The sequence below is a fragment of the Adiantum capillus-veneris genome, chromosome 20, assembly GCF_014529385.1.
Source record: "Adiantum capillus-veneris isolate H3 chromosome 20, ASM1452938v2, whole genome shotgun sequence".
NCBI classification, from domain to species: domain Eukaryota; kingdom Viridiplantae; phylum Streptophyta; class Polypodiopsida; order Polypodiales; family Pteridaceae; genus Adiantum; species Adiantum capillus-veneris.
Window position 1 is genome coordinate 27554523 of NC_140950.1, and position 26348 is coordinate 27580870.

General features: G+C 47.0%; 1 protein-coding gene across 3 annotated transcripts in view; it reads left to right on the forward strand.

Annotated features, from left to right (window-relative positions):
* Nucleotides 1–26348, forward strand: part of LOC147432272 (uncharacterized) — a 98943-nt gene that overhangs the window by 38763 nt on the left and 33832 nt on the right. For 2 of the 3 annotated variants that reach the window (XM_086492231.1, XM_086492233.1), the window contains 5 exons: nucleotides 2785–2958; nucleotides 3552–3654; nucleotides 4176–4285; nucleotides 4379–4471; nucleotides 4542–4622. In XM_086492231.1, the coding sequence (XP_086348357.1) occupies nucleotides 2785–2958; nucleotides 3552–3654; nucleotides 4176–4285; nucleotides 4379–4471; nucleotides 4542–4622 (561 nt within the window). Of the gene's footprint in view, nucleotides 1–2784; nucleotides 2959–3551; nucleotides 3655–4175; nucleotides 4286–4346; nucleotides 4472–4541; nucleotides 4623–26348 lie in introns of all 3 variants that reach the window. The other variant, XM_086492232.1, reaches the window with a different exon arrangement.

The following is a 26348-nucleotide window of genomic DNA, read 5'->3' on the forward strand; positions in this document are numbered from 1 at the left end:
GCACTGCTGGGCAGAATTCAGCGTTGGTGGGCAGCAGATGGAAAAAAATGCCAGGTGATAAAAAACACAGGCAGCCAGCAGGGCATAAATCTGTGGGCAAGTACTTCTTCGTCTTCTCCTCTGGGACGCCTCGCTCCGCCAAGGTCTATGCCGTATGATGCTCTGATACCATGTCAAAGTCGGCAATGCGGAAGCGTGTAGACCAAGGTGAGAAAGCACGAGAGAGAGAGAGAGAGAGAGAGAGAGAGAGAGAGAGAGAGAGAGAGAGAGAGAGAGAGAGAGAGAGAGAGAGAGAGAGAGAGAGAGAGAGAGAGAGAGAGAGAGAGAGAAATGAAATGAAATGTTATATTAACGTCTTCAAAAGGCCAAAGTGACCTATGAGACCAGAAAGTTACAATGTGATGGATCTGATACAAAGTCAGAGTAACAAGATGACAAAATGACAAAATAAAATACTATGGAATCCTAAACTGCTAGGTGTGAACTAAGCAGCTAAATAGCTAGCTGGGATAGCTAGATCACAGGAGATCCAGCATCGGTCGTTGGCGGATCTCATCAATCTCCTCCACAGTCAGTAGTCTAATCGGGCGTCGTGCATAATCGGGCGTCGTGCATGTCGAGCCAAAGTGATCCGAATCTCTGATGCAGCCTCCGTCGATGTTGTGTAGTCATCCGCAGTCGTGGGTGTCTGGATCTCCCTAGCTCAATCGCTCGGTCGATCACTATGCCTTTGGTGTAAAGCGACAAGCTCTCCTATGGTAGTAACTCCTCTGGGTGTCCAGTGGCAGCTCTAAAGAATTTTGTGATCTGTCTCTGAGACTGGCTAGCCTCTCCTCTCATCAGGCTCTCTCTGTGTCTGCGTAGCTCGAGCAAAAAGAAACCCAGGCATCTCTGATCCTCGTACCGCATGACTCTAGAGAATGGTCCAAAGCCCTCTCTGAACAAGCGATGGAAGCGGCCTCGTATCTCGTAGTAGACGGGACAGTGGCATGTGTAGTGCAACTCTGTCTCAGGCTCGATGTCACACAGGGGGCATGTCTTGGCCTCTGCTGGTACTCCGCTGTATCTCCCAGTCTCGATCCGCAGCTGGTGTGAAGATGTGCGTATCTGGCCAATAGCACATCGTATCCTATGAGACAAGTGGGTGTCCATGTATTTGGGCCTCGTCACAAAACCATCCTCCGTAAGCTGGAGGAGATGCTCTCTGTAGAAAGCCATCTTCGTGCCCAGCTCCTGTGCTGGCTGTATCCATGTCCTCTTGGTGAGAGAGAGAGAGAGAGAGAGAGAGAGAGAGAGAGAGAGAGAGAGAGAGAGAGAGAGAGAGAGAGATGCACTGAACCAATCAACCAAGGCAATGAGATAACAGATGATAATACAATGGGGGCTGAGGGTTTCTTATATAGAGACCTCAGTAAATTGCCCTATCCAGACTTTGACAAATAAGTGAAATAAATCCCTAAAAGCCAAAATAAATACCGGGTTCACACTGGGCAGTTCACTTGAGATGCCTAAACTTTAACAGGAACGTGGCGAGCCTCGAAGCTGCGGAAGCAACGGACTCTCCAAATGAACCAAAGAGTCAGGCTGCCTATGAGCTCCCAACAGAGCTCTCTATCACTGCTCCACTCCTGAGGCGTAAGCTGTGGCAGGCTCGAGTTTAGGCCAGCCCTCCTGTATCACAATCATCTTGCTAGCTGAAGATAGCTCAAAACGAAGTGCTGGGCCCGTGAGGGTGGACCAGGCAATAGCACCCCAAGTGTATTGCCTAGCTGATGACAAGGTTGGCATCAGCTGCAAAATCCGAGCTGCTGGCTGATGCAAGAACTCCAGAAAATCCAGCAGGAAGCGATGTACCACATGGTTGCCAAGAGCACTTGGTTGGCCACAACAGCCCTGCCAGCAAGAGATAACCGTGTTGAGCTCCAATGCAACAACTTCCTCTTGATGGCTGGGAGGAGGGGAGCAGTCTGTTGCTCTGGTGACAAGTCCAAGCCAACCTGGCTGCCCAAGTAGCGAACTGGCATCCGTGAAGGGATCCAACGAAAACCCTCTCCAGGCGACTAGTTAGGCGTGGGAGCATCACCAACCCAAAAGGCCAATGTCTTTCGCCAGTTGATCAATGCTCCCGATGCACAGTAGAACACCTACAGTGGTTGCTCACACGTGTGCAAATTGGTGTCATAGTTCTCCAAAAACATGCCTGAGTCATCAGCAAACTTAGTGTCATAGGCCACCCAAACCAACCTCCTGTGAGGCCAGAAATCTGCTCATCGCCTCTGCATAGAAAAGAAACAGGAAGGGGGCAAGAGGGCAGCCTTGCCGTACTGAGCGCGTAAGCATGAACTGCTCCCCTCGACCGCCTACTAGCAACACCTGATTGTGAGTGCATCTGTAGAGAGGACACCCCTCTGATCCATACATTTGAAAACCCATCCTGCGCATAGTGCCCTAAAGGAAGTCCCAGTCAACTCTGTCTTAGGTGTTTTCAAAGTCGAAAAAATGGCTTTAAGCTTGCTTGTTCTTCATTTCATAAGTATATTTTGTTTAATCCATTTTGTTTTTGTGCAAATATTCTAGCCCTTCTTCTAGTTTGTAAACTTAATCTTTCTGAACTCATGTAGGTTATAGTTTTTGTAATTTTGCTGTGTACAATTGTTCTGGACTCTATTGTGAATGGCCTGACTGTATAAGGGGGACGAATCTTAATTTCTTAAAAAGGTTTGTTAACATGTTGATGAATAGATACCATTTTTATGAGTTTCTTGTCTTTTTTTTCTCTTGTAGATAGAGTTGTTCATTATCAGATCTACTCGACATAGTGGCCTAGCTGGACTTGCTGGGATGCCATTCATATCAAAACTACACAGATGCATCCCTGAGTACGGTGGAAAAGATGTGATTCATGCCCTGTTATTAGTGCGGCCATTGCTGGGTTTGAGCAAGAATGATCTATATAAGGTGTGCAACTATCACAAATTTTTTTCTCGGTTCAATCCATTTACCTAGGTTTCTAGAGTGGTAAGTTATTATATCGTTTCGTTTGAATTAGTGGGCTGCAAAACAAAAGTCATGCATATATCTTCATTTTCTGCTGCTGCAATGAAAGAAAGTCATGTAAAGTCTGGTGTATAAAGATTCTTGTGAGGAGGCCTTGAACTGTACAAATCTTCTCAAACCTCCAAACTTCAAACACCTGATTGGTGTACAAAGGATGACACATCCTCAATATGTGCACAAAAGAGATGCCAGATGGGAGCACTCAATGCCCAGGACTCATCTAAGAGAAGCGCAGCAGTAGAATTTTCAGCTAGGTGATGAAAATTATTGTAGTGAAGTTAATAAAGCAAAACTCCTTGAAGGTCTACATTTCTACGAGGAATTTTGTTTCCATTGCATGTCTGACAAGGATTTCGCTTGAAGGGAGGAGTATTTAAACTTTTCACTTCTATTTGAAGTTTAGCCAAATGGATAAATTGACTCAGCAACGTTGTCTCAATTTGAGACCATGGCATCATCTTCTACTATTTTCTGTCTCCTGGTACACTATGCAGGTATGCAAAATCCATGATCAGTTATGGGTGGAGGACCCAACAAATAAGAAGCCTATATTCTTAAGGAATGTGGTGCGAAGCATTTTAACCAAGCCAGATTTTTGTGAGTACCTCTTTTCATATTACCAGCAATAACAGCTTCTTTTAATGTATTTATTTTGTGAGTCCCTTTTGATGTTTAAAGTGTATGCTCAGTAGAGTGCTTGCCCAATTGATTTATGATAATCTTAATGTGTTTATCAAGCAAGGGCCTGACAAAGTTAAGATTCCAAATGATCGTATATAGTTAGATATCTTCATGTTTAGTCATTATTATGCATTCTGAAGTTGTTGCTTATGTTGCCTTACAATGACTAATCGTCTTTCTATTTTCTATGTATAAAAAAGGTGAATTTGGCCTTGATACTGGTTTGTTAAGGCATATGGTTAAACTAAAGTTACCAAGAAGAAGCTGTAGTGTACTTAATGAGTAGTAGGTTTTTGGTGTTGGTTGTAATGCACATGATAGGAACCCATAACAAAATAATGAGGGTCTTTGTTGCATTTTCATGTAGCAACAAATTAGTTTCTCTTTACGAAATGGCTGATATGTTGTCAAGCTACCTAATTGTTTTCGGTGGATAGGTATGTTGAGAAAGGAGCTTCCACCATTGATCATACTTTGTGGGAACTTACGCACTCTCTTTGATAAGGGTAGAGATTTCTTGCTGCGTGAAGCTGTGTCGATAGATGAAGTACGTAATAATTAATGGGTGTGAACAATCTGAGTGTTATTTGTTACCGTTTGTTACACAGGGCTCTCACCAGCTGAAAGCATCATCTTGCAGGTTTTTGGTTATGTAATTCTAGATCTTGAAAAGCTCAAGCATGCTAGGGCTAGTGAGCAGTCAATCAAGAGGATGCTTGTTGCAGTACTGCAGGTGAACTTCATTCTTACTGATGCCTTAAGCACACTTGCTTACTCCTGTCTTAACACATTTCATTTGTCAGTTTGTGGCACAAAAGGAGAAACCCCCTCGAGGCAACATCGTGCAAAGTCTCGTTGCCCACATAAACAGCAACCCTTTAAAGGTGCTTCTGCTCTATATATGTTTTTTTTTTTGGAAAATTACAGAAATATTGCCTCTACTTGATATTGTTGGTCAAGCTCTTAGACCCCTAGAGATAGCACTCACAGCTACTTATGTGTATATTTTGTACCTTTTGTCCTTTCTCGATAGATGGAGGACATACATCCATGTACATTTGATTTGTCTCTAAGGCCGACTTTGGCCTCTAATAGATGTGAAATCTCTCTCTCTCTCTCTCTCTCTCTCTCTCTCTCTCTCACTCTCAATATTACATTTCATTTCATTTTCATTTCTCTCACCCAAGTGTGTGTGTGGAAAATGGTATAACCTTTCTATCACCCAGGAGTGGTAGATTGGTTATGTCATTTCCCTATTGAATAACAGGTCTTGAGTTCAACTCTCCTTGTCGGATAGATCTTTAAGGTCTCTTGGGATAGTTTCCTACGACGTTAAAATTCTCTTCTTCTTCTTCTTCTCGCCATAGGATACAGATACACTCCTAATGAAAGTTGTTAAGAAGCTCTAGCTGAAAGCCTACACAAATCTGCGTTGTACCAAAATGGCATAAAGTACCTCCTGTAGCAGCCATGGGACTGAAAAACCCCTGTGCTGTGCCTCCAAAAATCATCCGCATCCATTTCATCATCTCTGGATATGGTACTTCAAAATAGGATGTAGATGTCCTGCACAACCTAACCGTAGGAGGAACCCACTGGTCCTTCACTACAAAAGCCAAGGGAAGGTATCAAGATGAGCATCTCTCTGACCAAACATGCAAGCAATCAGCTCTCTCTCTCTCTCTCTCTCTCTCTGAGCAGCGAGCGCCTAAGCTTTGCGTCGAGGTTGGAGCCAACAACGCCAAGTGCACTCCCGAAGCGCGCGAACTCCTCACTGAAGCAAAACCTGCAAGTTGCTTCCGCGACCTGTTCTTTCACCCAGGGCTGCACTCCACCTGCTTTCTACATTCGCTGGCTGTTGCCGCGAAGCCCTCTACACAGCCCGTCAGCTACAAGGTTACTGGTTCTGCAATTTTCTCAAAGGCATAGAATTTCCAGAATTGCCTCTCTCTCAGCAGACAGATTTTCAGCTATATTATGTATGCATAATTGAGGACAACAAATATATTCACATGGTGCAGGTATCGTGAATAAACAAAAATGGGGCTGAGCCTCTGGATATTTGGCAGAGCAGACTGAGTGTCCCGCAGTGGGCTGTGGTAGTGCATATACTGCATTCGGGTTGTGGTTATTACTTCTCCGCCTGGACTTAGCTGAGCCAGAGCGTCGAGCTATACCGGCATCGCCAATGGAGGCCATGAGCGCTTCGCCAGTGGAGGCCATGAACGTTTCGCCAGTATGTAAGCCCCATACGAAGACAACCTTTGTGCTTACAAACAAGCGGATAACACAAATGGAAAGGGAGATGAAAGAATGGAAAGCAGAGACGGAGGGATGGCGGAAAGAGAAGGCCAACCTTCTTCAAATGTTCCTCAACGAAGGCGCGCAATGGAAGAAGGAGAAAGAGGACTTGCACGCAGAGCTACAAGCACTTAAGGCGGATTCACAAGCACTTAGAGAAGAGGTCACAGCCCTCAAGCGAGAGCTTGCGGATAGAGTAAGCAGTGGACTGGAAGAAGGGGAATTCAAGCCCTCGGTGATAGAGGAGATCAAGGTCATCAAGGAGCAGGTACGATGATCACAGAGGAGGAGAAACAGAAGGTGATAAAGACGTCTTCGTGGATTGATGTGATCACGAAGACGTAGAAGAAGGCGGATGAGGCCGAGAAATGGATAGAAGTCTCTAAGAAAGGGAAAGGGAAAGAAACCACATCCGTCCCCACTCCTACAATCATCAACATGACTCTAGAAGAAGAGTAGCGAAGGAAAACTAGAGCCTTGCATATAAGAGTAACCGGTCTAAAAGACCGAGATGATGTGGAAGGGAAAGTCGAAGAACTTCTCCGCATGATGGGTAGTGAGGCTACTCATACAAAGGCATGGAGGGTAGGGAAGAAGAGACAAGGCAATGGGGAGACTTCAAAAGGGAGAGCTTTAATCATCCGTTTCCCATCCATGGAGGCAAAGAAGGATTTCTTGAAGAAGCGCCCTACACTAAAGAAAACGGGCATATTCCTTGAAGATGACCTCACTCTCACACAGATTGGGCATATGAGGGAGGTAATGCCAGAGATTCAAGCGGCAAGGGAGAAGGGAAAGACGGCCTTCTACAGAGATGGCCGGGTGGTGATTGTAGAGCGGCGCTCCACATGACGGTGCGAGACCTATGGGACCACACTCAAAGTTGCCACCTGGAATTGTAATGGATCTATGCGCCTTGATGTGGGTGCTTTTGAGGATAGTTTTACGGGAAGAGACATCGTCTTCTACTCTGAGACACATCAGGCCCCGGGGCAATCTATGCCTCACATTAATGGATATAGATGGGAGACAGCCTGTAGACAGGAAACACGATCAGAGCACAGAGGGCGGGTCTCAGGAGGAGTGGCAGTGTTATTCAGGGAGGAGTTGTAGCCATTGATACATATAGCCCGCAGGGATGAGCAAGCTAGGTACATGTGGGTCAGATTGAGAGCAGAGACAGGCAGATACCTTTACATTGCTATTTGCTACTTTCCCCCGAGTACGTCAGTTTATGCACCAACCAGAGGACAGTCCCCCTTCTCTATTTTGGATGATGACATATGGGAGTTCTCTAGAGATGGTGACATCATCATTCTAGGGGATTTCAATGCTAGGAATGCCCATCATCAAAAAGTATTTTATGATACTTCAGAGGAGATGCTGAGAGAGTTGGATGTTGCAGAGACGGGCCTATCCAGACTATCACAGGATGGAGAACACACTGAGTATGGACGACACTTGATAGACATGGGGACTGCACATGGATTGGCCATCTTGAATGGCCTACGTAGATTTCCCGTTGCGGGGGGTTTTACATGCTTTCCACACAGACATGGAGCCAGCACAGTGGATTGTGTCATGGCACAGCCGAGCCTCATCTCCAGTATCCAAGATCTCACGGTTGGACCCAGACTTGTTGGTGTGGCAGTGGACCATGCTCTTGTGTCGTTGACCATCTCTTTTCAGTTTAGTGTAGCGCACAGGATACGGGCAGCAGCCCCTACTTGCTACACCTTCACGCGGGAGACGGACTCTGTATACATAGATGGGATCTACAGACGCTTGTGCACAGAGGAGCCAGGGCGACCTCTGGAGGAGCTTACTACTATACTGACACAGACACTACATGATGCAGCAGCAGAGGCATACCCACATACCCAGCCTGAGCAAAGACGTTGTTCGGGGAGCATGCCCCAGAACAGTTGGTATGATGAGAAATGCCGGGACACTAGAGCTAGACTTCAGAGGGAGGTGCTTTTGGGGGACATCACTCACAGATAGTCACAGATTGACTTCCGACGCCTAGTGCGGCGGAAGAAGAGGGCATTTTTGGCTCGCCTAGAATTGGATCTATACCAGCTATTCTTGAGTCAGGACTCACGTGAGGCACGGCGGCTCTTTCATGAGCCCCCCCCCTCCCCCTGCCATCACTTCTACAGAGGCCTGGGGCCAGTATGCATCATCTTTGTACATAGTTCCTGAGCAGTCCCCCCTTCCCGACCCCTCCGATCCATGCCCACACACATGTGCTTTTTTCACCGTTGAGATGGTGAGGAAGGCCATTGACAGGATGAGGACTGGGAGAGCATATGATCATGATGGCTTAGTGGCTGAGCATTTCACGCATGCCAGAGATTTACTAGCAGAGCTTCTAGCAGTTATGTTTAACCGTGCCATGTGTGAGGGCTTGCCTGATACTTGGAGCCTATGTACTATTGTACCTATCTTCAAGGCAGGAGACCCTATGGAGCCTGGGAATAATCGCACTATCATGATTGGACACACATTGGCACGGTTGTACGCATCTATTCTTGAGCAGCAGCTGAGTAGATGGGCAGAGAGGGAGGGGATACGGGCAGCCGGGCAGGCAGGTTTCAGGAGGGGTTTTTCTACTCTTGACCATATCTTGACACTCAGAGCCATCATTGAGGAGGGCAGATCGCGTGGGAGACAGATCTATTGTAGCTTTGTGGATTTCCGCAAAGCATTTGACACAGTGCCCAGAGCTAGATTGATGCGCATATTACAGCAGATGGGAGTACCCACAGAGCTCATTTGGGGGGTCATGGCATTATACAGGTCAGTAGTAGGGCATGTACGCACCCCAGAGGGTCTATCCACCCTGGTGTACTCCACTATTGGGGTGAAGCAGGGCTGCCCGCTCTCTCCTACTCAATTTGGTAGGTATGTGGATGAGGTTTCTGACTACATTGAGAGAGATGGTGATAGAGGTGCACAGCTGACAGGGACATGGATTCCACTATTGTTATATGCTGATGATATTGTGTTGATCTCCGACTCTCCGGATGGGATGCAACGTCACTTGGATGCTTTGCATAGGTTTGCCCAGGAAAGTGGTTTGTCCGTCAACCTTGGTAAAACCAAGGTCATGGTGTTTAATACCACCCCACAGTGGATCAGGAGGTCAGCGCCAGCATTCACATATGGCCAGCAGAAGGTGGAGTATACAGATGCTTACACTTACCTTGGAGTGGTATTTAGTGGGCCAGCATTTTCATTGAAAAGGGCAGCAGAGACTAGATTGACCAGAGCCCATGCAGCATTGGGTAGATTGGAAAGGATGTGTTCACAGGTTCAGTTTTAGGAGCCTCGGACGAAGCTCTGACTCTTTGAGACTTTGGTGGCTTTTGCATTGCTTTATGGAGTTGAGATTTGGGGACCTTCACTGGATCATCACGGGAGGACAGGCCGTAGTGATGGATGGGGGGACATGGAGAAGCCTCTGGTCTCTATGATCTCGCGGCTCATTAGAGCCAAGGCTTCAGTACCACGTGCTATTGTACGAGCAGAGCTAGCTGCCCCCCCACTAGTGGTTGAGGCGCTCACCGGATCTGTCTCCTTCATACACCGCATGTGGGAACTTCCCAGAGACAGATATGCACGCCTTGCACTTGACTCCTCTCGACAGTTAGCCATGCAGGGAGATACAGCATGCTGGTATGGGGAGATGACATCATGGTTTCAGGCACATGGGTTCAGCATAGACAGATTGCCTCCCTTCCAGTACTCACTGGATGCACCCTCTCTGACTCTTACAAAGTCGGAGATCACCAGGCTCATTCGCCAGGACTTGACTCAGCTAGACACCAAGAGGACATGGATACAGCCAGCGCAGGAGCCGGGCACGAAGATGGCTTTCTACAGAGAGCATCTCTTCCAGCTTACGGAGGATGGTTTTGTGACGAGGCCCAGATACATGGACACCCACTTGTCTCATGGGATACGATGTGCTATTGGCCAGATACGCACATCCTCACACCAGCTGCGGATCGAGACCGAGAGATACAGCGGAGTACCAGCAGAGGCCAGGACATGCCCCCTGTGTGACATCGAGCCCGAGACAGAGTTGCACTACACATGCCACTGCCCCGTCTACTACGAGATACGAGGCCGCTTCCATTGCTTGTTCAGAGAGGGCTTTGGACCATTCTCTAGAGTCATGCGGTACGAGGATCAGAGATGCCTGGGTTTGTTTTTGCTCGAGCTACGCAGACACAGAGAGAGCCTGATGAGAGGAGAGGCTAGCCAATCTCAAAGACAGATCACAGACTTCTTTAGAGCTGCCACTGGACACCCGGAGGAGTTACTACCACAGTAGAGCTCGTCGCCTCACACCAGAGGCACACTGATCGACCGAGCGACTGAGCTGGGGAGATTCAGACGCCCACGACTGCGGAGGACTACACAGCATCGACGGAGGCTGCATCAGAGGATTGGGATCACTTTGGCTCGACATGCATGACGCCTGTCAGACTACTGACCATGGAGGAGATTGATGAGATCCGCCAGCGACCGATGTTGGATCTCCTGTGATCTAGCTATCCCAGCTAGCTGTTTAGCTGCTTAGTTCACATCTAGTAGTTCAGGATTCCATAGTATTTTATTTTGTCACATTGTCATTTTGTTTAACTACGAGAGAGCCTCCGACCCGACGCCACTCTAGAGGAATTCATTGCAGTTGCTACTAGGATAGAGGGGGCTAGGAAGCTGTTCACCAACTCCCCTCAGGTAGAGACCACCTCAGTGTTTTCGGAAAGTCCTTCTGATCCGATAACTTCTTTACGCAGGGAACTGGAAGCCCTAAAGTTACAGAGAGCTCTTATAGAGGAAAAGTCAATCTCCCTTAGACAGGAGAAGCCCCCACATCACGACGCTTTGGATCAAATAAAGAGAGAGCTAGAAGAGCTTAGGTCTCAGCAGGAGACTAAGGCTATGGTATGGTGCAGCTCATGCTGCTCTCCAGGACACCCTCCACAGGACTGTCCCCTTCGGGTCTACTGCCACTTCTGTGAGAAGTCTGGTCATGAGGACAAGGATTGCTACTACCTCAAGGGATTGCGACAAATACAGCAAAGCCTTGGTCATACTCTTTAACAAGGGACAGCTCCGGCATCCAACCTGGTTTCTCCCTGTGGCCATCCACACCATATGCCACCATTGCTGACAGCCCCTCCTATGCAAGGTATGCAAAGTACTTTTCCGTCTCAGAGCTTTTATCATACCCATGCTCCCTCATCCCCTCAAAACTTCTATGCCTCCACCTCCAACTCCATGCACCAGGAGCAAGGACCACCTCGCCCTTCGACTCGCCCTTTGAATTGGCCCATTTTGTGCTACAGATGCGGGGAATATGGGCATTACCAAAGCAAATGCCCCCTGCCAGAAGGGTCCCCTCCCTGCCGTCATTGCCCCGAAACGAAGGATCACTACAGTAAGGATTGCCCTAAAATTCGTGCATCCACGACTTCGAACCCAAGTCAAAGCCAGAATGAGTTTGCCTTTCCCAAGCTCAATTTGATAGCAGTTAGCACCGTTTCTCAGCCGCCCCCTTCTACCCACGTGGTTACACCTCAAAATAAGCCGCCACAGTTGGTAGAGGATCCACTTGGCGTCCTCACCCGGGCCCAGAGAGCCGCTCTCGGTCTTAGCATTTCAACAAGTTCAACTCCCCTACACAGTCTCACACCAGTGGATACCCTGCCTGCAGCTGTTAACAAGCCATCCCCCAATGCCATGAAAGAATCCAAATCTTTGCTCTCTGATATTGATGAAGCTTTCTTGGAAGTAGTTTCCGATCTACAGAAGATCAAGGTATCAGAGGAACAACAGGTAGAAAAAGAGAAGCTTACAACAGAGACAGTCTTGAAGAACACTTTCCAACAAGTGTCCCTCTATGACATGCTGCGACTAGATGCGAATTTTAGAAGTGACACCCTTGCTGTTATTCAGTCACTTTACCCCGGAATAAGTCCTAGTGGTGGGCACCTCCCAGTGCGACCATTAGAGTCCTATATGATATCCAATCCCGCTGCTCCACTCACTGATTATAGAAGCCCTCGACTGACAGTGTCCGTGTTGGGTCGGCAATTCTCAGGAGTGATAGTGGATGGTGGATCTGGCATCAACTTGATGCCCGAGTTCACTATGTTAGCTCTAGGTCTACAACCTACTCGCCTTGCTCCCTTCACAGTCACATTGGCCGACCAGCGGACAGTCTACCCAGTGGGCATAGTGGACAATGTGCCTCTGCAGGTACAAGACTTTACTTTTAACTTGGATTTTGTTGTGGTTCGTCTTCCCCAGGTTGAGGGTGGATTTCCTTTGCTCATTGGAAGACCATGGCTGCGACACACTAAAGCACTTCATGATTGGGGAAACGACGCAATGTGGATACATACTTCTGGCTCCTCCATGCAACCCATTCTCTTAGAAGGTGGTATGGATCCCGTGGTGCAGCAAGTTTCTTTGTCAATGGAAACCAAACCTGAACAAGAACAGCCTACTACACCTGAAGGGTCAGATGAAGATCTGCTCGAGTGGTTGGAGGCTACCAAATCTATGCCTTGTTATGGAGTCTCTATTCACTCTTGGCCTGAAGATACACCTCTTCAAATGTTTCCACAGTCACTAAACCTAATGTGCCAGCTCAAGAGTTGAAGGTCACAGAAGATACTCCTGATGTGCTCTCGGTGAAAGCCCTCTTGATGAAACCCGTTGAATTTGGAAAGCCTATGGAAAAGTATATAAGCGGGAAGAAATCTCCCCTACAGGAGTTCACCACCCCTCAAACATCAACCCCTGTGGTGTCTGCTTCTCCGACCAGAACAAAGCTCTCCTCTGCGTCTAGCAAACTCCCTTCACAGAGCCTGTCCTGCAAGATGAATTCCAAGATCATGATATCTGTCTTGGTCATGATAGTTGGGTGCTTCTTATTTGCCCCTAGTCCCCCTCATCCCCTCGCCCCCTACCCCTCGCCCTACCCTCCCCCTCTCCCACTCGCCCTCGCCCCCTCACTATCCCTAGCCCTAACCTCACCCCCTCGCCCTCGCCCTAGTCCTAGTCCCTCCCCCTCCCCTCGCCCTACCCTCCCCCTCATCCCCTCGTCCTCGCCCTACCCTCCCCCTCGCCCCCTCACTACCCTCACCCTAGTCCTAGTCTGTCACCAGCGTGTGACTACTATCTATCCTTTTTGTTGATTTCTTTCTTATTATCTATTTACTTTCACTTTTGGAAACACCCCTCAGGAAATCTAACTGCCCTGCATTGCATAGCTAGTGTGGAACTGTACAAAGGGAGTCCAGGCCTGAGGGCAAGAGAGCACTAAGGTTGGACAAGGACTATGGTTAGCCAAGTGGGGTCATTGACTAGCCAAAGTGGAATCCTTTGCTACAGAGGCTACATTTCAGTTCTGGATGTGGCCGCAGTGTACAAAGAGGGTCGGATGACCTAGAAAGATACAATGGCAGCATCTCCTAAAATTTAGGGAACTGCTATTTTGGGACCTGAAAATGTGTTGGCGTCATTACCTTCGGAATGACAAAGGGAACATTTTCTTACTCTGCCGTGAAGTCAACTGGGCAACCGGTTGGGATATTTTTAGGCGGCAACCCCGAAACGGGAAAATGCTTGTAAATGTGCCAAGTGGCACATTCTGGTGCAGTTTCTAATGCAAGAGAGAGTTGGCGCTGAATTTTAAGCTGGGAGAGGCTCATTTGCAGCTTTTGTCACAGGTTAAGAGCTATGGAGTGCTTGCTTTCCCTCTTATGCACAGTGCGGTGCCAGGAGTGATGCCCTGCACGCTACGCACTGCCCTCTCTCTCCCCTTTGGCAGTATGTTATGCCCCTCTAGTGGGCTCTTCATTTGACCAATGTACAGTTGTGTGGGTTCATGCGCGATTGCCGAGGCAAGAGCCTCTTGCACAGGTACTGGATTAGCTAGCGGCTAATCCCCCCGCAGGTACAGGTGAATTCGGAGAGGTTTCACGCCAGAAATCTCGTCCGATTCAAAGGGCAAGTAGCCCTACAGGTGCGGGAGCTCGAGGACTTGCTAGGGATGCGACCGGCACGCGAAACGGAGCCCGAAACAGTGAATTACAGCCTGCTGTGTATTTTTGCAGGTTTAGGGTTTTGGCCCTAAACGGACCCTAATACCCCCAGGAGGTTCGGGGACGCAAGGGGACCGCTGTACAGGCAATCTGGCGCATTTTCAGGGCTGAAAACAGAGAATTCAGCGTGCTGCAGATTCTCGCCAGGTTTTGCAAAGTGCCCGTATGCGTCGGGAAAGTCAGTCAATGCGTGGGAATACTGACCGTGAAGGGTTCTAGTACAGTTATGCTGCCGAAATCGGGCTGGAACAGTGGAAATTCAGCCGAGTTTGTGCGGGGCAGCTTGTAGGAACCACAGCGTTTATTCCCTCTTTTGAATAATAAAGAAATACCGAAAGGGGCGCCTAAGTTAGGGGCCAATCTGGTGTCCGTCTACTCATACAGGTGCAATCTAGCAGCCTGTATCCCTCTCCCCTTTGATGTGTCTTGAAAGTACAGGTAAAATAGACGACTAATAATGGGTGAAAGCTAAATCAAGGTTTAAAGTAAAGTCTACCGCCCTTTTTGGATCATACAGGCCGGTTACATGGTTCCATCGACGGGATTAAATCACTTTTTCCCATAGAAGTGAGCCTTGGTCAGTTTTGGACTTGAAGACACAGGGGATCATAGACCAGACACAGGGAATTGCAATTATGGCTGACAGACCAGATGATGTGACTGAAGAGGTTTCCTCTTCACAGGGTCAACAGACACATGAAGTGGGTGAGTCCTCAAGACCACCACAGACTGATGATGATATATTCAGGACCCAGTTGGTTACTGTTGTGGCTATGTTCACACAAGTAATGCAGAATCCGAGGTTTTTAGCCTTTCTGCAACCTCCTGTTCCGTCTCAGCAAGTTGGGTCACTGGATCATATTCAAAAGCCTGTTAAGGCTCAAGCACAGGTGATTCATACCGCACAGTCAATGGAAACACCTGTACACTTGACGGAGAACATGCAGTCTCCACAACGTATGCCTAAGGTGCAAGAACAGGTGGCTGAGATGCCAGTCTTTCAAGCTGTACCAGTTCAGCCCGCCACCTTTCAACAGCCTATAGCTGGTTCTAATGGGCAGGGAAGCAACTTACAGGCTATGCAACAGGTCTTCCCACCACCTTCAGTACACCCTGGCTATTTTGGAGGTGGATCGGTATTTCAGAGCATGGCTGGTCATGCACCTGGAAATCAGTTTTATACGCCAGGAACAGTGTTTGCGGGTGCTCAAACGATGATGCCTAACCCCATGTACAGTGTCATGGGTATGCAACCAGGGTTTCAAAGCACTCAGGGACAATTTGGGATGCCACAAGCAAATTTTGGTATGGCTGGAATTACAAATCAGCAGCCAAATATGGCATTTCCAGGTCAAGTTAATAGCGGCCAAGGAACACAGATGAACCCTATTAGTGTTCCCATGTTTCAGTCACTTCCATATGACAATTTAACGCCGCTGGAGAGGCCAACTCCATACAAAGAAGGTGGCAAAGGTGTGTCATTCACGACCTTTACAGGGTTTGATGACAGGAAGAAGGCTCTTTCATTCCTCCAGCAGTTTGACAAGGCCTATGCAGGGGGAAACTTTACAGAGGCTTCAAAGGTCCGCAAGGCAGCCACTTTCTTGACAGGGAATGCGGGACAATGGTGGACAACTTTATTGCTTCAAGGGCAAGCTCCGTCCACATGGATTTACTTCAAGCAGATTTTTGCAGCAGCATGGTTATCTGATGACTTTGAAGCAGATGTCATGACAGAATGGCACCAGCTAAATGCTGCCACTTGCAGAAATCTGGATGATTACAATCGGAAGTTTTGGAAAGCTCTACTTCCAGTAACTTCCTATAGGTTTGTGCCATTGACAGAACAGATTGAAAAATACTGTTGTGGCCTACCCAAAGGATTGAGAAAATACTGCACAAAGACCAAAGTCACTACTTTGACGCAGCTCATCGAGGTAGCAAACACTGGCAATGGTTTGCTCAAGGGAGAAGATTGTGAATTTAACACTGGCGTCAAGGCAGGATCAGGCAAGAAAAATTCAGCCAAGAAGCACGTTCCCAATGAGGCTCCTAAAGGGACTCAGGAGTCGGCCAACACAGGGAAAGACAAAGCTACGGCTGAATCAGAAAAAGGACCAGCAAAGAAATGGAAAAGACGTTTTCCTCGCAAGTCAGAAGAGCAAAAGAAGGTCCTGAGGACAGAGAACAAATGCTTTATATGTGAGCAGCCTGGTCACATTGCTTACAACTGTCCTACAAAGAAAAGGCCAGCTGATTCTGAAGACAAGGAGGACAGGAAGGGAAAGAAGCCCATGGCTGGTCTAGTGCCAGATATGGTGGGCGACAAGCCAAATTCAGATGCAAATGAACTTTGCAGAGCATGGGGAAAGGTCAGGGATCAAACAGTGCTTATCTTCTTTGATCCAGGTGCCAAAGCCAACTTCATTTCCCCAGAATTGGCTTCAAAGTTGGGAATCAGACCTGAAGAGATGGGGTATACAGCAGAGGCAGGTTTGGCATGTCCTGGCCATACAGAGGCTGTGACACCCATCATTGGAAAGTTGCGTCTACATATCCAGTCCTATGTAGATGCTGAAGAATTTTACATCATGCCACTGGACGGATGTGATGTGTTGTTAGGTATTCCTTGGTTGTTTCGTGTACAGGGAATCATGGATGCCTACAACAAAAAGATCACTGTACAGAGCAGGGGAAAGACTCACATTCTGGATGTAAAGCTTAAAGGGGAGTCTATTCCTACTGTATCAGCTTCTGCTATTACTTCTGTAATGAAAAAGCATCTTTCTGCGTACTTGGTTTTTGCACGTGAAGTGTCAGATTGTGATGAATCAAATTTATCTGTGCTAGATAAAGAAAGGTCAATGTTTTTACAACAGTATAGTGACTGTTTTTCCGATTCATTACCGTCTCAATTACCGCCAGAGAGACCCGAGGACCATGCGATAGATTTGGTGCCAGGCTGTAGCCCACCAAATAAGCCTCCGTCCAGGGTTAGTGCGGCTCAGCAGAAAGAGATAATGGGCCAAGTACAGGAGTTGTTAGAAAAGGGGCTGATTCAGCCCAGTTCATCTCCATTCTGTTCTCCAGTGTTGTTGGTGCAGAAAAAGGATGGCTCATGGCGTATGTGCATCGACTACCGTGCACTGAACAAGAATACCATCAAGAATAGGTTTCCTATACCTAGAATTGATGATATTATGGACAAATTAGAAGGAGCAGCTATGTTTAGCAGGATAGATCTAAAGAGTGGGTACCATCAGATCCGCATTAGATCAGAGGATGTGCACAAGTGAAACCGGCCTGTTCAATCCAAAAAGGGCGGTAGACTTTACTTTAAACCTTGATTTAGCTTTCACCCATTATTAGTCGTCTATTTTACCTGTACTTTCAAGACACAACCAAGGGGAGAGGGATACAGGCTGCTAGATTGCACCTGTATGAGTAGACGGACACCAGATTGGCCCCTAACTTAGGCGCCCCTTTCGGTATTTCTTTATTATTCAAAAGAGGGAATAAACGCTGTGGTTCCTACAAGCTGCCCCGCACAAACTCGGCTGAATTTTCACTGTTCCAGCCCGATTTCGGCAGCATAACTGTACTAGAACCCTTCACGGTCAGTATTCCCACGCATTGACTGACTTTCCCGACGCCTACGGGCACTTTGCAAAACCTGGCGAGAATCTGCAGCACGCTGAATTCTCTGTTTTCAGTCCTGAAAATGCGCCAGATCACCTGTACAGCGGTCCCCTTGCGTCCCCGAACCTCCTGGGGGTATTAGGGTCCGTTTAGGGCCAAAACCCTAAACCTGCAAAAATACACAGCAGGCTGTAATTCACTGTTTCGGGCTCCGTTCCGCGTGCCGGTCGCATCCCTAGCAAGTCCTCGAGCTCCCGCACCTGTAGGGCTACTTGCCCTTTGGATCGGACGAGATTTCTGGCGTGAAACCTCTCCGAATTCATCTGTACCTGCGGGGGGATTAGCCGCTAGCTAATCCAGTACCTGTGCAAGAGGCTCTTGCCTCGGCAATCGCGCATGAACCCACACAACTGTACATTGGTCAAATGAAGAGCCCACTAGAGGGGCATAACATACTGCCAAAGGGGAGAGAGAGGGCAGTGCGTAGCGTGCAGGGCATCACTCCTGGCACCGCACTGTGCATAAGAGGGAAAGCAAGCACTCCATAGCTCTTAACCTGTGACAGAGACTTGCAAAATGAGCCTCCCAGCTATAAATCACGTTTTTGCCTTCTCTATAAGTAGTAAACTGGCCTCAGAGTGCCAAGTGTCACTCATTTGTGCATTTTCCCGCTTTAGACCCTCGGGTCTAAAAATATCTCACCTGCAGCCTCTGTTGACTTGGCCACAGAGTAACAAAATGATCCCCATGTCAAACTGCACGTAATGACGCGAAGACATTTTCAGGTCCCAAAATAGCAGTTCCCTAAATTTTAGGAGATGCTGCCATTATATCTTTCTAGGTCATCCGACCCTCTTTGTACACTGTGGCCACATCCAAAACTGAAATGTAGCCTCTGTAGCAAAGGATTCCACTTTGGCTAGTCAATGACCCCACTTGGCTAACCATAGTCCTTGTCCAACCTTAGTGCTCTCTTGCCCTCAGGCCTGGACTCCCTCTGGACAGTTCCACACTAGCTATGCAATGCAGGGCAGTTAGATTTCCCGAGGGGTGTTTCCAAAAAGTGAAAGTAAATAGATAATAAGAAAGAAATCAACAAAAAGGATAGATAGTAGTCACACGCTGGTGACATACCCCCCTCTTGAAATCTCAAACGTCCTCGTTTGCATCTATGTCGTTCATGCTCCTAGTCAACACTGATGTATTCAACACCTGTTGACACATGTACGACACATACATGCTCATTGTCAACCCTGGTGTATTCAACACCTCGTCGACTCATGTATTGCCTGCGTGTGAACCCTGTCCCAATGACATAGTGGTAGCTTCGCACTCTGCCATTGCTTTGAGTCACTAACTTTCCAATGACAAAATGGTAGCTGCACATTTTGCCACTGTCTTATAGTACACGTTGGATCCCGTAACACTTTCGAGCATACCCAAACCGACAGTTTAAGAATGCAGTTACACATGTACTCTTTAATAGAAGCAATCACTGTATCCTTGACAGACTGACAAGAAATACTCACTTCTATAGCACTAACCAAACTTTTGGACATTCCATAAGAGCAATTGCCAAACTGACAATCTGTACAGCTCTAACATTCATGTAACAGGTATTTGATTTGAGCTCACTTTAAATACCATGTACATCATTTGTTTCAAAAGCCATTGTCACACTGACAATCCATTTAGCTTTGAAACTCAAGGGGTCAAGGTAGGTTGCAAATCGAAGGCTTCCAGGTAGAGTGATAACACAGTTGGTGACTCTGCAAGTTCACCTTCTTCCATCCACTTAGCATCCATTGTTGGATAGTTTCTGAACTTTACCAAGTAACGCCTCGCAACCTTGCCTTTCACTTTCCTTTCTTTGTGTGCCAAAATCTGTTCAGGGAGCAAGATCTCGTCAAGTTCCTCGACTTCCGGCTGATCTTCAGCTGGCATATCTTCTGGCACATCACCCACATAGGGTCTGAGAAGACTCACATGAAACGCATTGTGAATCTTCCAACTGTCAGGCAATTTCAGCCTATATGCAACATCACTGATTATGTCGCATACCTGAAAAGGCCCATAGTAACGCATGCTGAGCTTTGGAAACAGTCTTTCCTTGCCCTTCATCTTCTTTAACCTTGCCTTTTCAAAACGTAAAAGCACCCAATCACCAAGTGAATATACCACTTCACGACGGTGACGATCAGCTGCTTTCTTTTGCTTTGCCTGAGTCCTTTCTAAGGCCACTTTGACCTTCTTGTACATTTCATCCATGTCTTGAACATACTTATCTGCTTCAAATATCTTGTCCTTTGTATGCAGTATGGGAGGAACTTTCTTGCCACCTTCAACTATCTCAAAGGGTGCCTTGCCAGTTGATGAATGCACTGTATTATTGTATGCATACTCCACCAATGGCAAATACTGCTCCCACTTTCCTTTATGCTCTGACACATAGCACTTCAGCAGATCTAGGACAGTAGAATTTGCCTCTTCTGACTGCCCATCTGTTTGAGGATGAAATGACGAAGAGAATTTGAGCGTGGTACCCATATTCTCAAACAAGCCTCTCCAGAACAAACTTGTCATGCGTGGATCACGGTCGCTAACAATCGACTGTGGCATGCCATGATACTTGAAAATATTGCTCATAAACAAGCGTGCCATCTGATCTGGCTTTATCTTCTTCCTGACAGGAATAAAATGAGCCTGTTTGCTGAATCTGCAAATAATGGTCCAAATACCATCATTTCCTGTCTGCGTTCTTGGAAGATCAAAGATAAAATCCATAGCAATACTTTCCCATGGTTTATCTGGAATAGGTAGTGGTTGCAATAACCCTGGTGCCTTTTGCCTGTCAAACTTGACCTTTTGGCATATTAGGCATTCTCGCACAAAGGCATCCACATCCCTTCTCAATGTAGGCCAATAGAAGAATGTCTCTACCGCTTTAACTGTAGCATCGATACCACGATGCCCTGCATACGGTGGGACATGACTCTCTTCCATAACTTTGCGTCGCAATGGCTTTGTGACACACAATCTGCCATGCATCATCATGAACCCGTCTTTAAGAAGATAGTGTTCATGATGTTGTCCATCCATTAGTTGCTCGAAGACCCTTGCAAAATCTTCATCATTTGCATACTGTTCTCTCATATCATCAAGTTCATGATGATAAGGAATCGACACAGCTGAAATTTGTGGCTTCCTTGACAAGGCATCAGCCACAACGTTCTTCTTGCCTTCCACATGCACAATCTGAAAATGGAACATGGACAAGATATTTGCCCATCGCATATGCTTCTCAGATAACTTTGTCTGTGTCAAGAAGTATCGCAAGGTCTGATGGTCCGTTTGGACAACGAAATCTGCACCTAGCAGGTAGTGTTTCCAACTTAAGAGCGCATGAATCACAGCCAGTAACTCTTTCTCATAGACCTGCATGGTCATCTCTGGCCCTTGCAAAATTCTGCTCTCATAGGCTACTACCCTGCCATCTTGCATTAGCACTGCACCAATGCTACTACCGCAGGCATCACACTGGACCACAAATGACTTCCTAAGATCCGGCAACACAATGACTGGATCTGAAGTCATCTTTTCCTTTAAGAGATTAAAAGCTGAAATCTCTTTCTGTGTCCATCTGAAGGTGACTGCCTTCTTTTGAAGAGCATGTAAAGGTGAAGCAATCTCAGCGAAATTTCGGATAAACCTTCTGTAATAGGAGCATAGTCCCAAGAAGCTTCGGACATCATGCACCGTCTTCAAATTTGGCCATGACTTGATCGCTTCGACTTTTGCAGGATCCATTCTGACACCATCCTTTGAGACAATGTGTCCCAGAAAGTGAATCTCTTTCAAAAAAAAAACTCACTTTTCTTTGCATTGATGAGCAACCTATGACTGCGTAGCTCTTTGAACACAATGGCCAAGTGATGCCTATGCTCCTCTTCATTCTTTGAGTAGACTATCATGTCATCAAAGAATGTACCAACAAACTGCTGGTGTGGACGGAAAATTCTGTCCATCATCCTATTGAACGTAGCAGGAGCATTTGTGAGACCAAAGGGCATCACTAAAAATTCGTAAAGGCCAAACGTCGTTCTAAAAGCAGTCTTGTGCACATCCTCTGATCTAATGCGGATCTGATGATACCCACTCTTTAGATCTATCCTGCTAAACATAGCTGCTCCTTCTAATTTGTCCATAATATCATCAATTCTAGGTATAGGAAACCTATTCTTGATGGTATTCTTGTTCAGTGCACGGTAGTCGATGCACATACGCCATGAGCCATCCTTTTTCTGCACCAACAACACTGGAGAACAGAATGGAGATGAACTGGGCTGAATCAGCCCCTTTTCTAACAGCTCCTGTACTTGGCCCATTATCTCTTTCTGCTGAGCCGCACTAACCTTGTATGGAGGCTTATTTGGTGGGCTACTGCCTGGCACCAAATCTATCGCATGGTCCTCGGGTCTCTCTGGCGGTAATTGAGACGGTAATGAATCGGAAAAACAGTCACTATACTGTTGTAAAAACATTGACCTTTCTTTATCTAGCACAGATAAATTTGATTCATCACAATCTGACACTTCACGTGCAAAAATCAAGTACGCAGAAAGATGCTTTTTCATTACAGAAGTAATAGCAGAAGCTGATACAGTAGGAATAGACTCCCCTTTAAGCTTTACATCCAGAATGTGAGTCTTTCCCCTGCTCTGTACAGTGATCTTTTTGTTGTAGGCATCCATGATTCCCTGTACACGAAATAACCAAGGAATACCTAACAACACATCACATCCGTCCAGTGGCATGATGTAAAATTCTTCAGCATCTACATAGGACTGGATATGTAGACGCAACTTTCCAATGATGGGTGTCACAGCCTCTGTATGGCCAGGACATGCCAAACCTGCCTCTGCTGTATACCCCATCTCTTCAGGTCTGATTCCCAACTTTGAAGCCAATTCTGGGGAAATAAAGTTGGCTTTGGCACCTGGATCAAAGAAGATAAGCACTGTTTGATCCCTAACCTTTCCCCATGCTCTGCAAAGCTCACTTGCATCTGAATTTGGCTTGTCGCCCACCATATCTGGCACTAGACCAGCCATGGGCTTCTTTCCTTTCCTGTCCTCCTTGTCTTCAGAATCAGCTGGCCTTTTCTTTGTAGGACAGTTGTAAGCAATGTGGCCAGGCTGCTCACATATAAAGCATTTGTTCTCTGTCCTCAGGACCTTCTTTTGCTCTTCTGACTTGCGAGGAAAACGTCTTTTCCATTTCTTTGCTGGTCCTTTTTCTGATTCAGCCGTAGCTTTGTCTTTCCCTGCGTTGGCTGACTCCTGAGTCCCTTTAGGAGCCTCATTGGGAACGTGCTTCTTGGCTGAATTTTTCTTGCCTGATCCTGCCTTGACGCCAGTGTTAAATTCACAATCTTCTCCCTTGAGCAAACCATTGCCAGTGTTTGCTACCTCGATGAGCTGCGTCAAAGTAGTGACTTTGGTCTTTGTGCAGTATTTTCTCAATCCTTTGGGTAGGCCACAACAGTATTTTTCAATCTGTTCTGTCAATGGCACAAACCTATAGGAAGTTACTGGAAGTAGAGCTTTCCAAAACTTCCGATTGTAATCATCCAGATTTCTGCAAGTGGCAGCATTAAGCTGGTGCCATTCTGTCATGACATCTGCTTCGAAATCATCAGATAACCATGCTGCTGCAAAAATCTGCTTGAAGTAAATCCATGTGGACGGAGCTTGCCCTTGAAGCAATAAAGTTGTCCACCATTGTCCCGCATTCCCTGTCAAGAAAGTGGCTGCCTTGCGGACCTTTGAAGCCTCTGTAAAGTTTCCCCCTGCATAGGCCTTGTCAAACTGCTGGAGGAATGAAAGAGCCTTCTTCCTGTCATCAAACCCTGTAAAGGTCGTGAATGACACTCCTTTGCCACCTTCTTTGTACGGAGTTGGCCTCTCCAGCGGCGTTAAATTGTCATATGGAAGTGACTGAAACATGGGAACACTAATAGGGTTCATCTGTGTTCCTTGGCCGCTATTAACTTGACCTGGAAATGCCATATTTGGCTGCTGATTTGTAATTCCAGCCATACCAAAATTTGCTTGTGGCATCCCAAATTGTCCCTGAGTGCTTTGAAACCCTGGTTGCATACCCATGACACTGTACATGGGGTTAGGCATCATCGTTTGAGCACCCCCAAACACTGTTCCTGGCGTATAAAACTGATTTCCAGGTGCATGACCAGCCATGCTTTGGAATACGGATCCACCTCCAAAATAGCCAGGGTGTACTGAAGGTGGTGGGAAGACCTGTTGCATAGCCTGTAAGTTGCTTCCCTGCCCATTAGAACCAGCTATAGGCTGCTGAAAGGTGGCGGGCTGAATTGGTACAGCTTGAAAAACTGGCATCTCAGCCACCTGTTCTTGCACCTTAGGCACAGGTTGTGGAGACTGCATGTTCTCCGTCAAGTGTACCGGTGTTTCCATTGACTGTGCGGTATGAATCACCTGTGTTCGAGCCTTAACAGGCTTTTGAATATGATCCAGTGACCCAACTTGCTGAGACGGAACAGGAGGTTGCAGAAAGGCTAAAAACCTTGGGTTCTGCATTACTTGTGTGAACATAGCCACAGCAGTAGCCAACTGGGTCCTGAATATATCATCATCAGTCTGTGGTGGTCTTGAGGACTCACCCACTTCATGTGTCTGTTGACCCTGTGAAGAGGAAACCTCTTCAGTCACATCATCTGGTCTGTCAGCCATAATTACAATTCCCTGTGTCTGGTCTATGATCCCCTGTGTCTTCAAGTCCAAAACTGACCAAGGCTCACTTCTATGGGAAAAAGTGATTTAATCCCGTCGATGGAACCATGAAACCGGCCTGTTCAATCCAAAAAGGGCGGTAGACTTTACTTTAAACCTTGATTTAGCTTTCACCCATTATTAGTCGTCTATTTTACCTGTACTTTCAAGACACAACCAAGGGGAGAGGGATACAGGCTGCTAGATTGCACCTGTATGAGTAGACGGACACCAGATTGGCCCCTAACTTAGGCGCCCCTTTCGGTATTTCTTTATTATTCAAAAGAGGGAATAAACGCTGTGGTTCCTACAAGCTGCCCCGCACAAACTCGGCTGAATTTTCACTGTTCCAGCCCGATTTCGGCAGCATAACTGTACTAGAACCCTTCACGGTCAGTATTCCCACGCATTGACTGACTTTCCCGACGCCTACGGGCACTTTGCAAAACCTGGCGAGAATCTGCAGCACGCTGAATTCTCTGTTTTCAGTCCTGAAAATGCGCCAGATCACCTGTACAGCGGTCCCCTTGCGTCCCCGAACCTCCTGGGGGTATTAGGGTCCGTTTAGGGCCAAAACCCTAAACCTGCAAAAATACACAGCAGGCTGTAATTCACTGTTTCGGGCTCCGTTCCGCGTGCCGGTCGCATCCCTAGCAAGTCCTCGAGCTCCCGCACCTGTAGGGCTACTTGCCCTTTGGATCGGACGAGATTTCTGGCGTGAAACCTCTCCGAATTCATCTGTACCTGCGGGGGGATTAGCCGCTAGCTAATCCAGTACCTGTGCAAGAGGCTCTTGCCTCGGCAATCGCGCATGAACCCACACAACTGTACATTGGTCAAATGAAGAGCCCACTAGAGGGGCATAACATACTGCCAAAGGGGAGAGAGAGGGCAGTGCGTAGCGTGCAGGGCATCACTCCTGGCACCGCACTGTGCATAAGAGGGAAAGCAAGCACTCCATAGCTCTTAACCTGTGACAGAGACTTGCAAAATGAGCCTCCCAGCTATAAATCACGTTTTTGCCTTCTCTATAAGTAGTAAACTGGCCTCAGAGTGCCAAGTGTCACTCATTTGTGCATTTTCCCGCTTTAGACCCTCGGGTCTAAAAATATCTCACCTGCAGCCTCTGTTGACTTGGCCACAGAGTAACAAAATGATCCCCATGTCAAACTGCACGTAATGACGCGAAGACATTTTCAGGTCCCAAAATAGCAGTTCCCTAAATTTTAGGAGATGCTGCCATTATATCTTTCTAGGTCATCCGACCCTCTTTGTACACTGTGGCCACATCCAAAACTGAAATGTAGCCTCTGTAGCAAAGGATTCCACTTTGGCTAGTCAATGACCCCACTTGGCTAACCATAGTCCTTGTCCAACCTTAGTGCTCTCTTGCCCTCAGGCCTGGACTCCCTCTGGACAGTTCCACACTAGCTATGCAATGCAGGGCAGTTAGATTTCCCGAGGGGTGTTTCCAAAAAGTGAAAGTAAATAGATAATAAGAAAGAAATCAACAAAAAGGATAGATAGTAGTCACACGCTGGTGACACAAGACTGCTTTTAGAACGACGTTTGGCCTTTACGAATTTTTAGTGATGCCCTTTGGTCTCACAAATGCTCCTGCTACGTTCAATAGGATGATGGACAGAATTTTCCGTCCACACCAGCAGTTTGTTGGTACATTCTTTGATGACATGATAGTCTACTCAAAGAATGAAGAGGAGCATAGGCATCA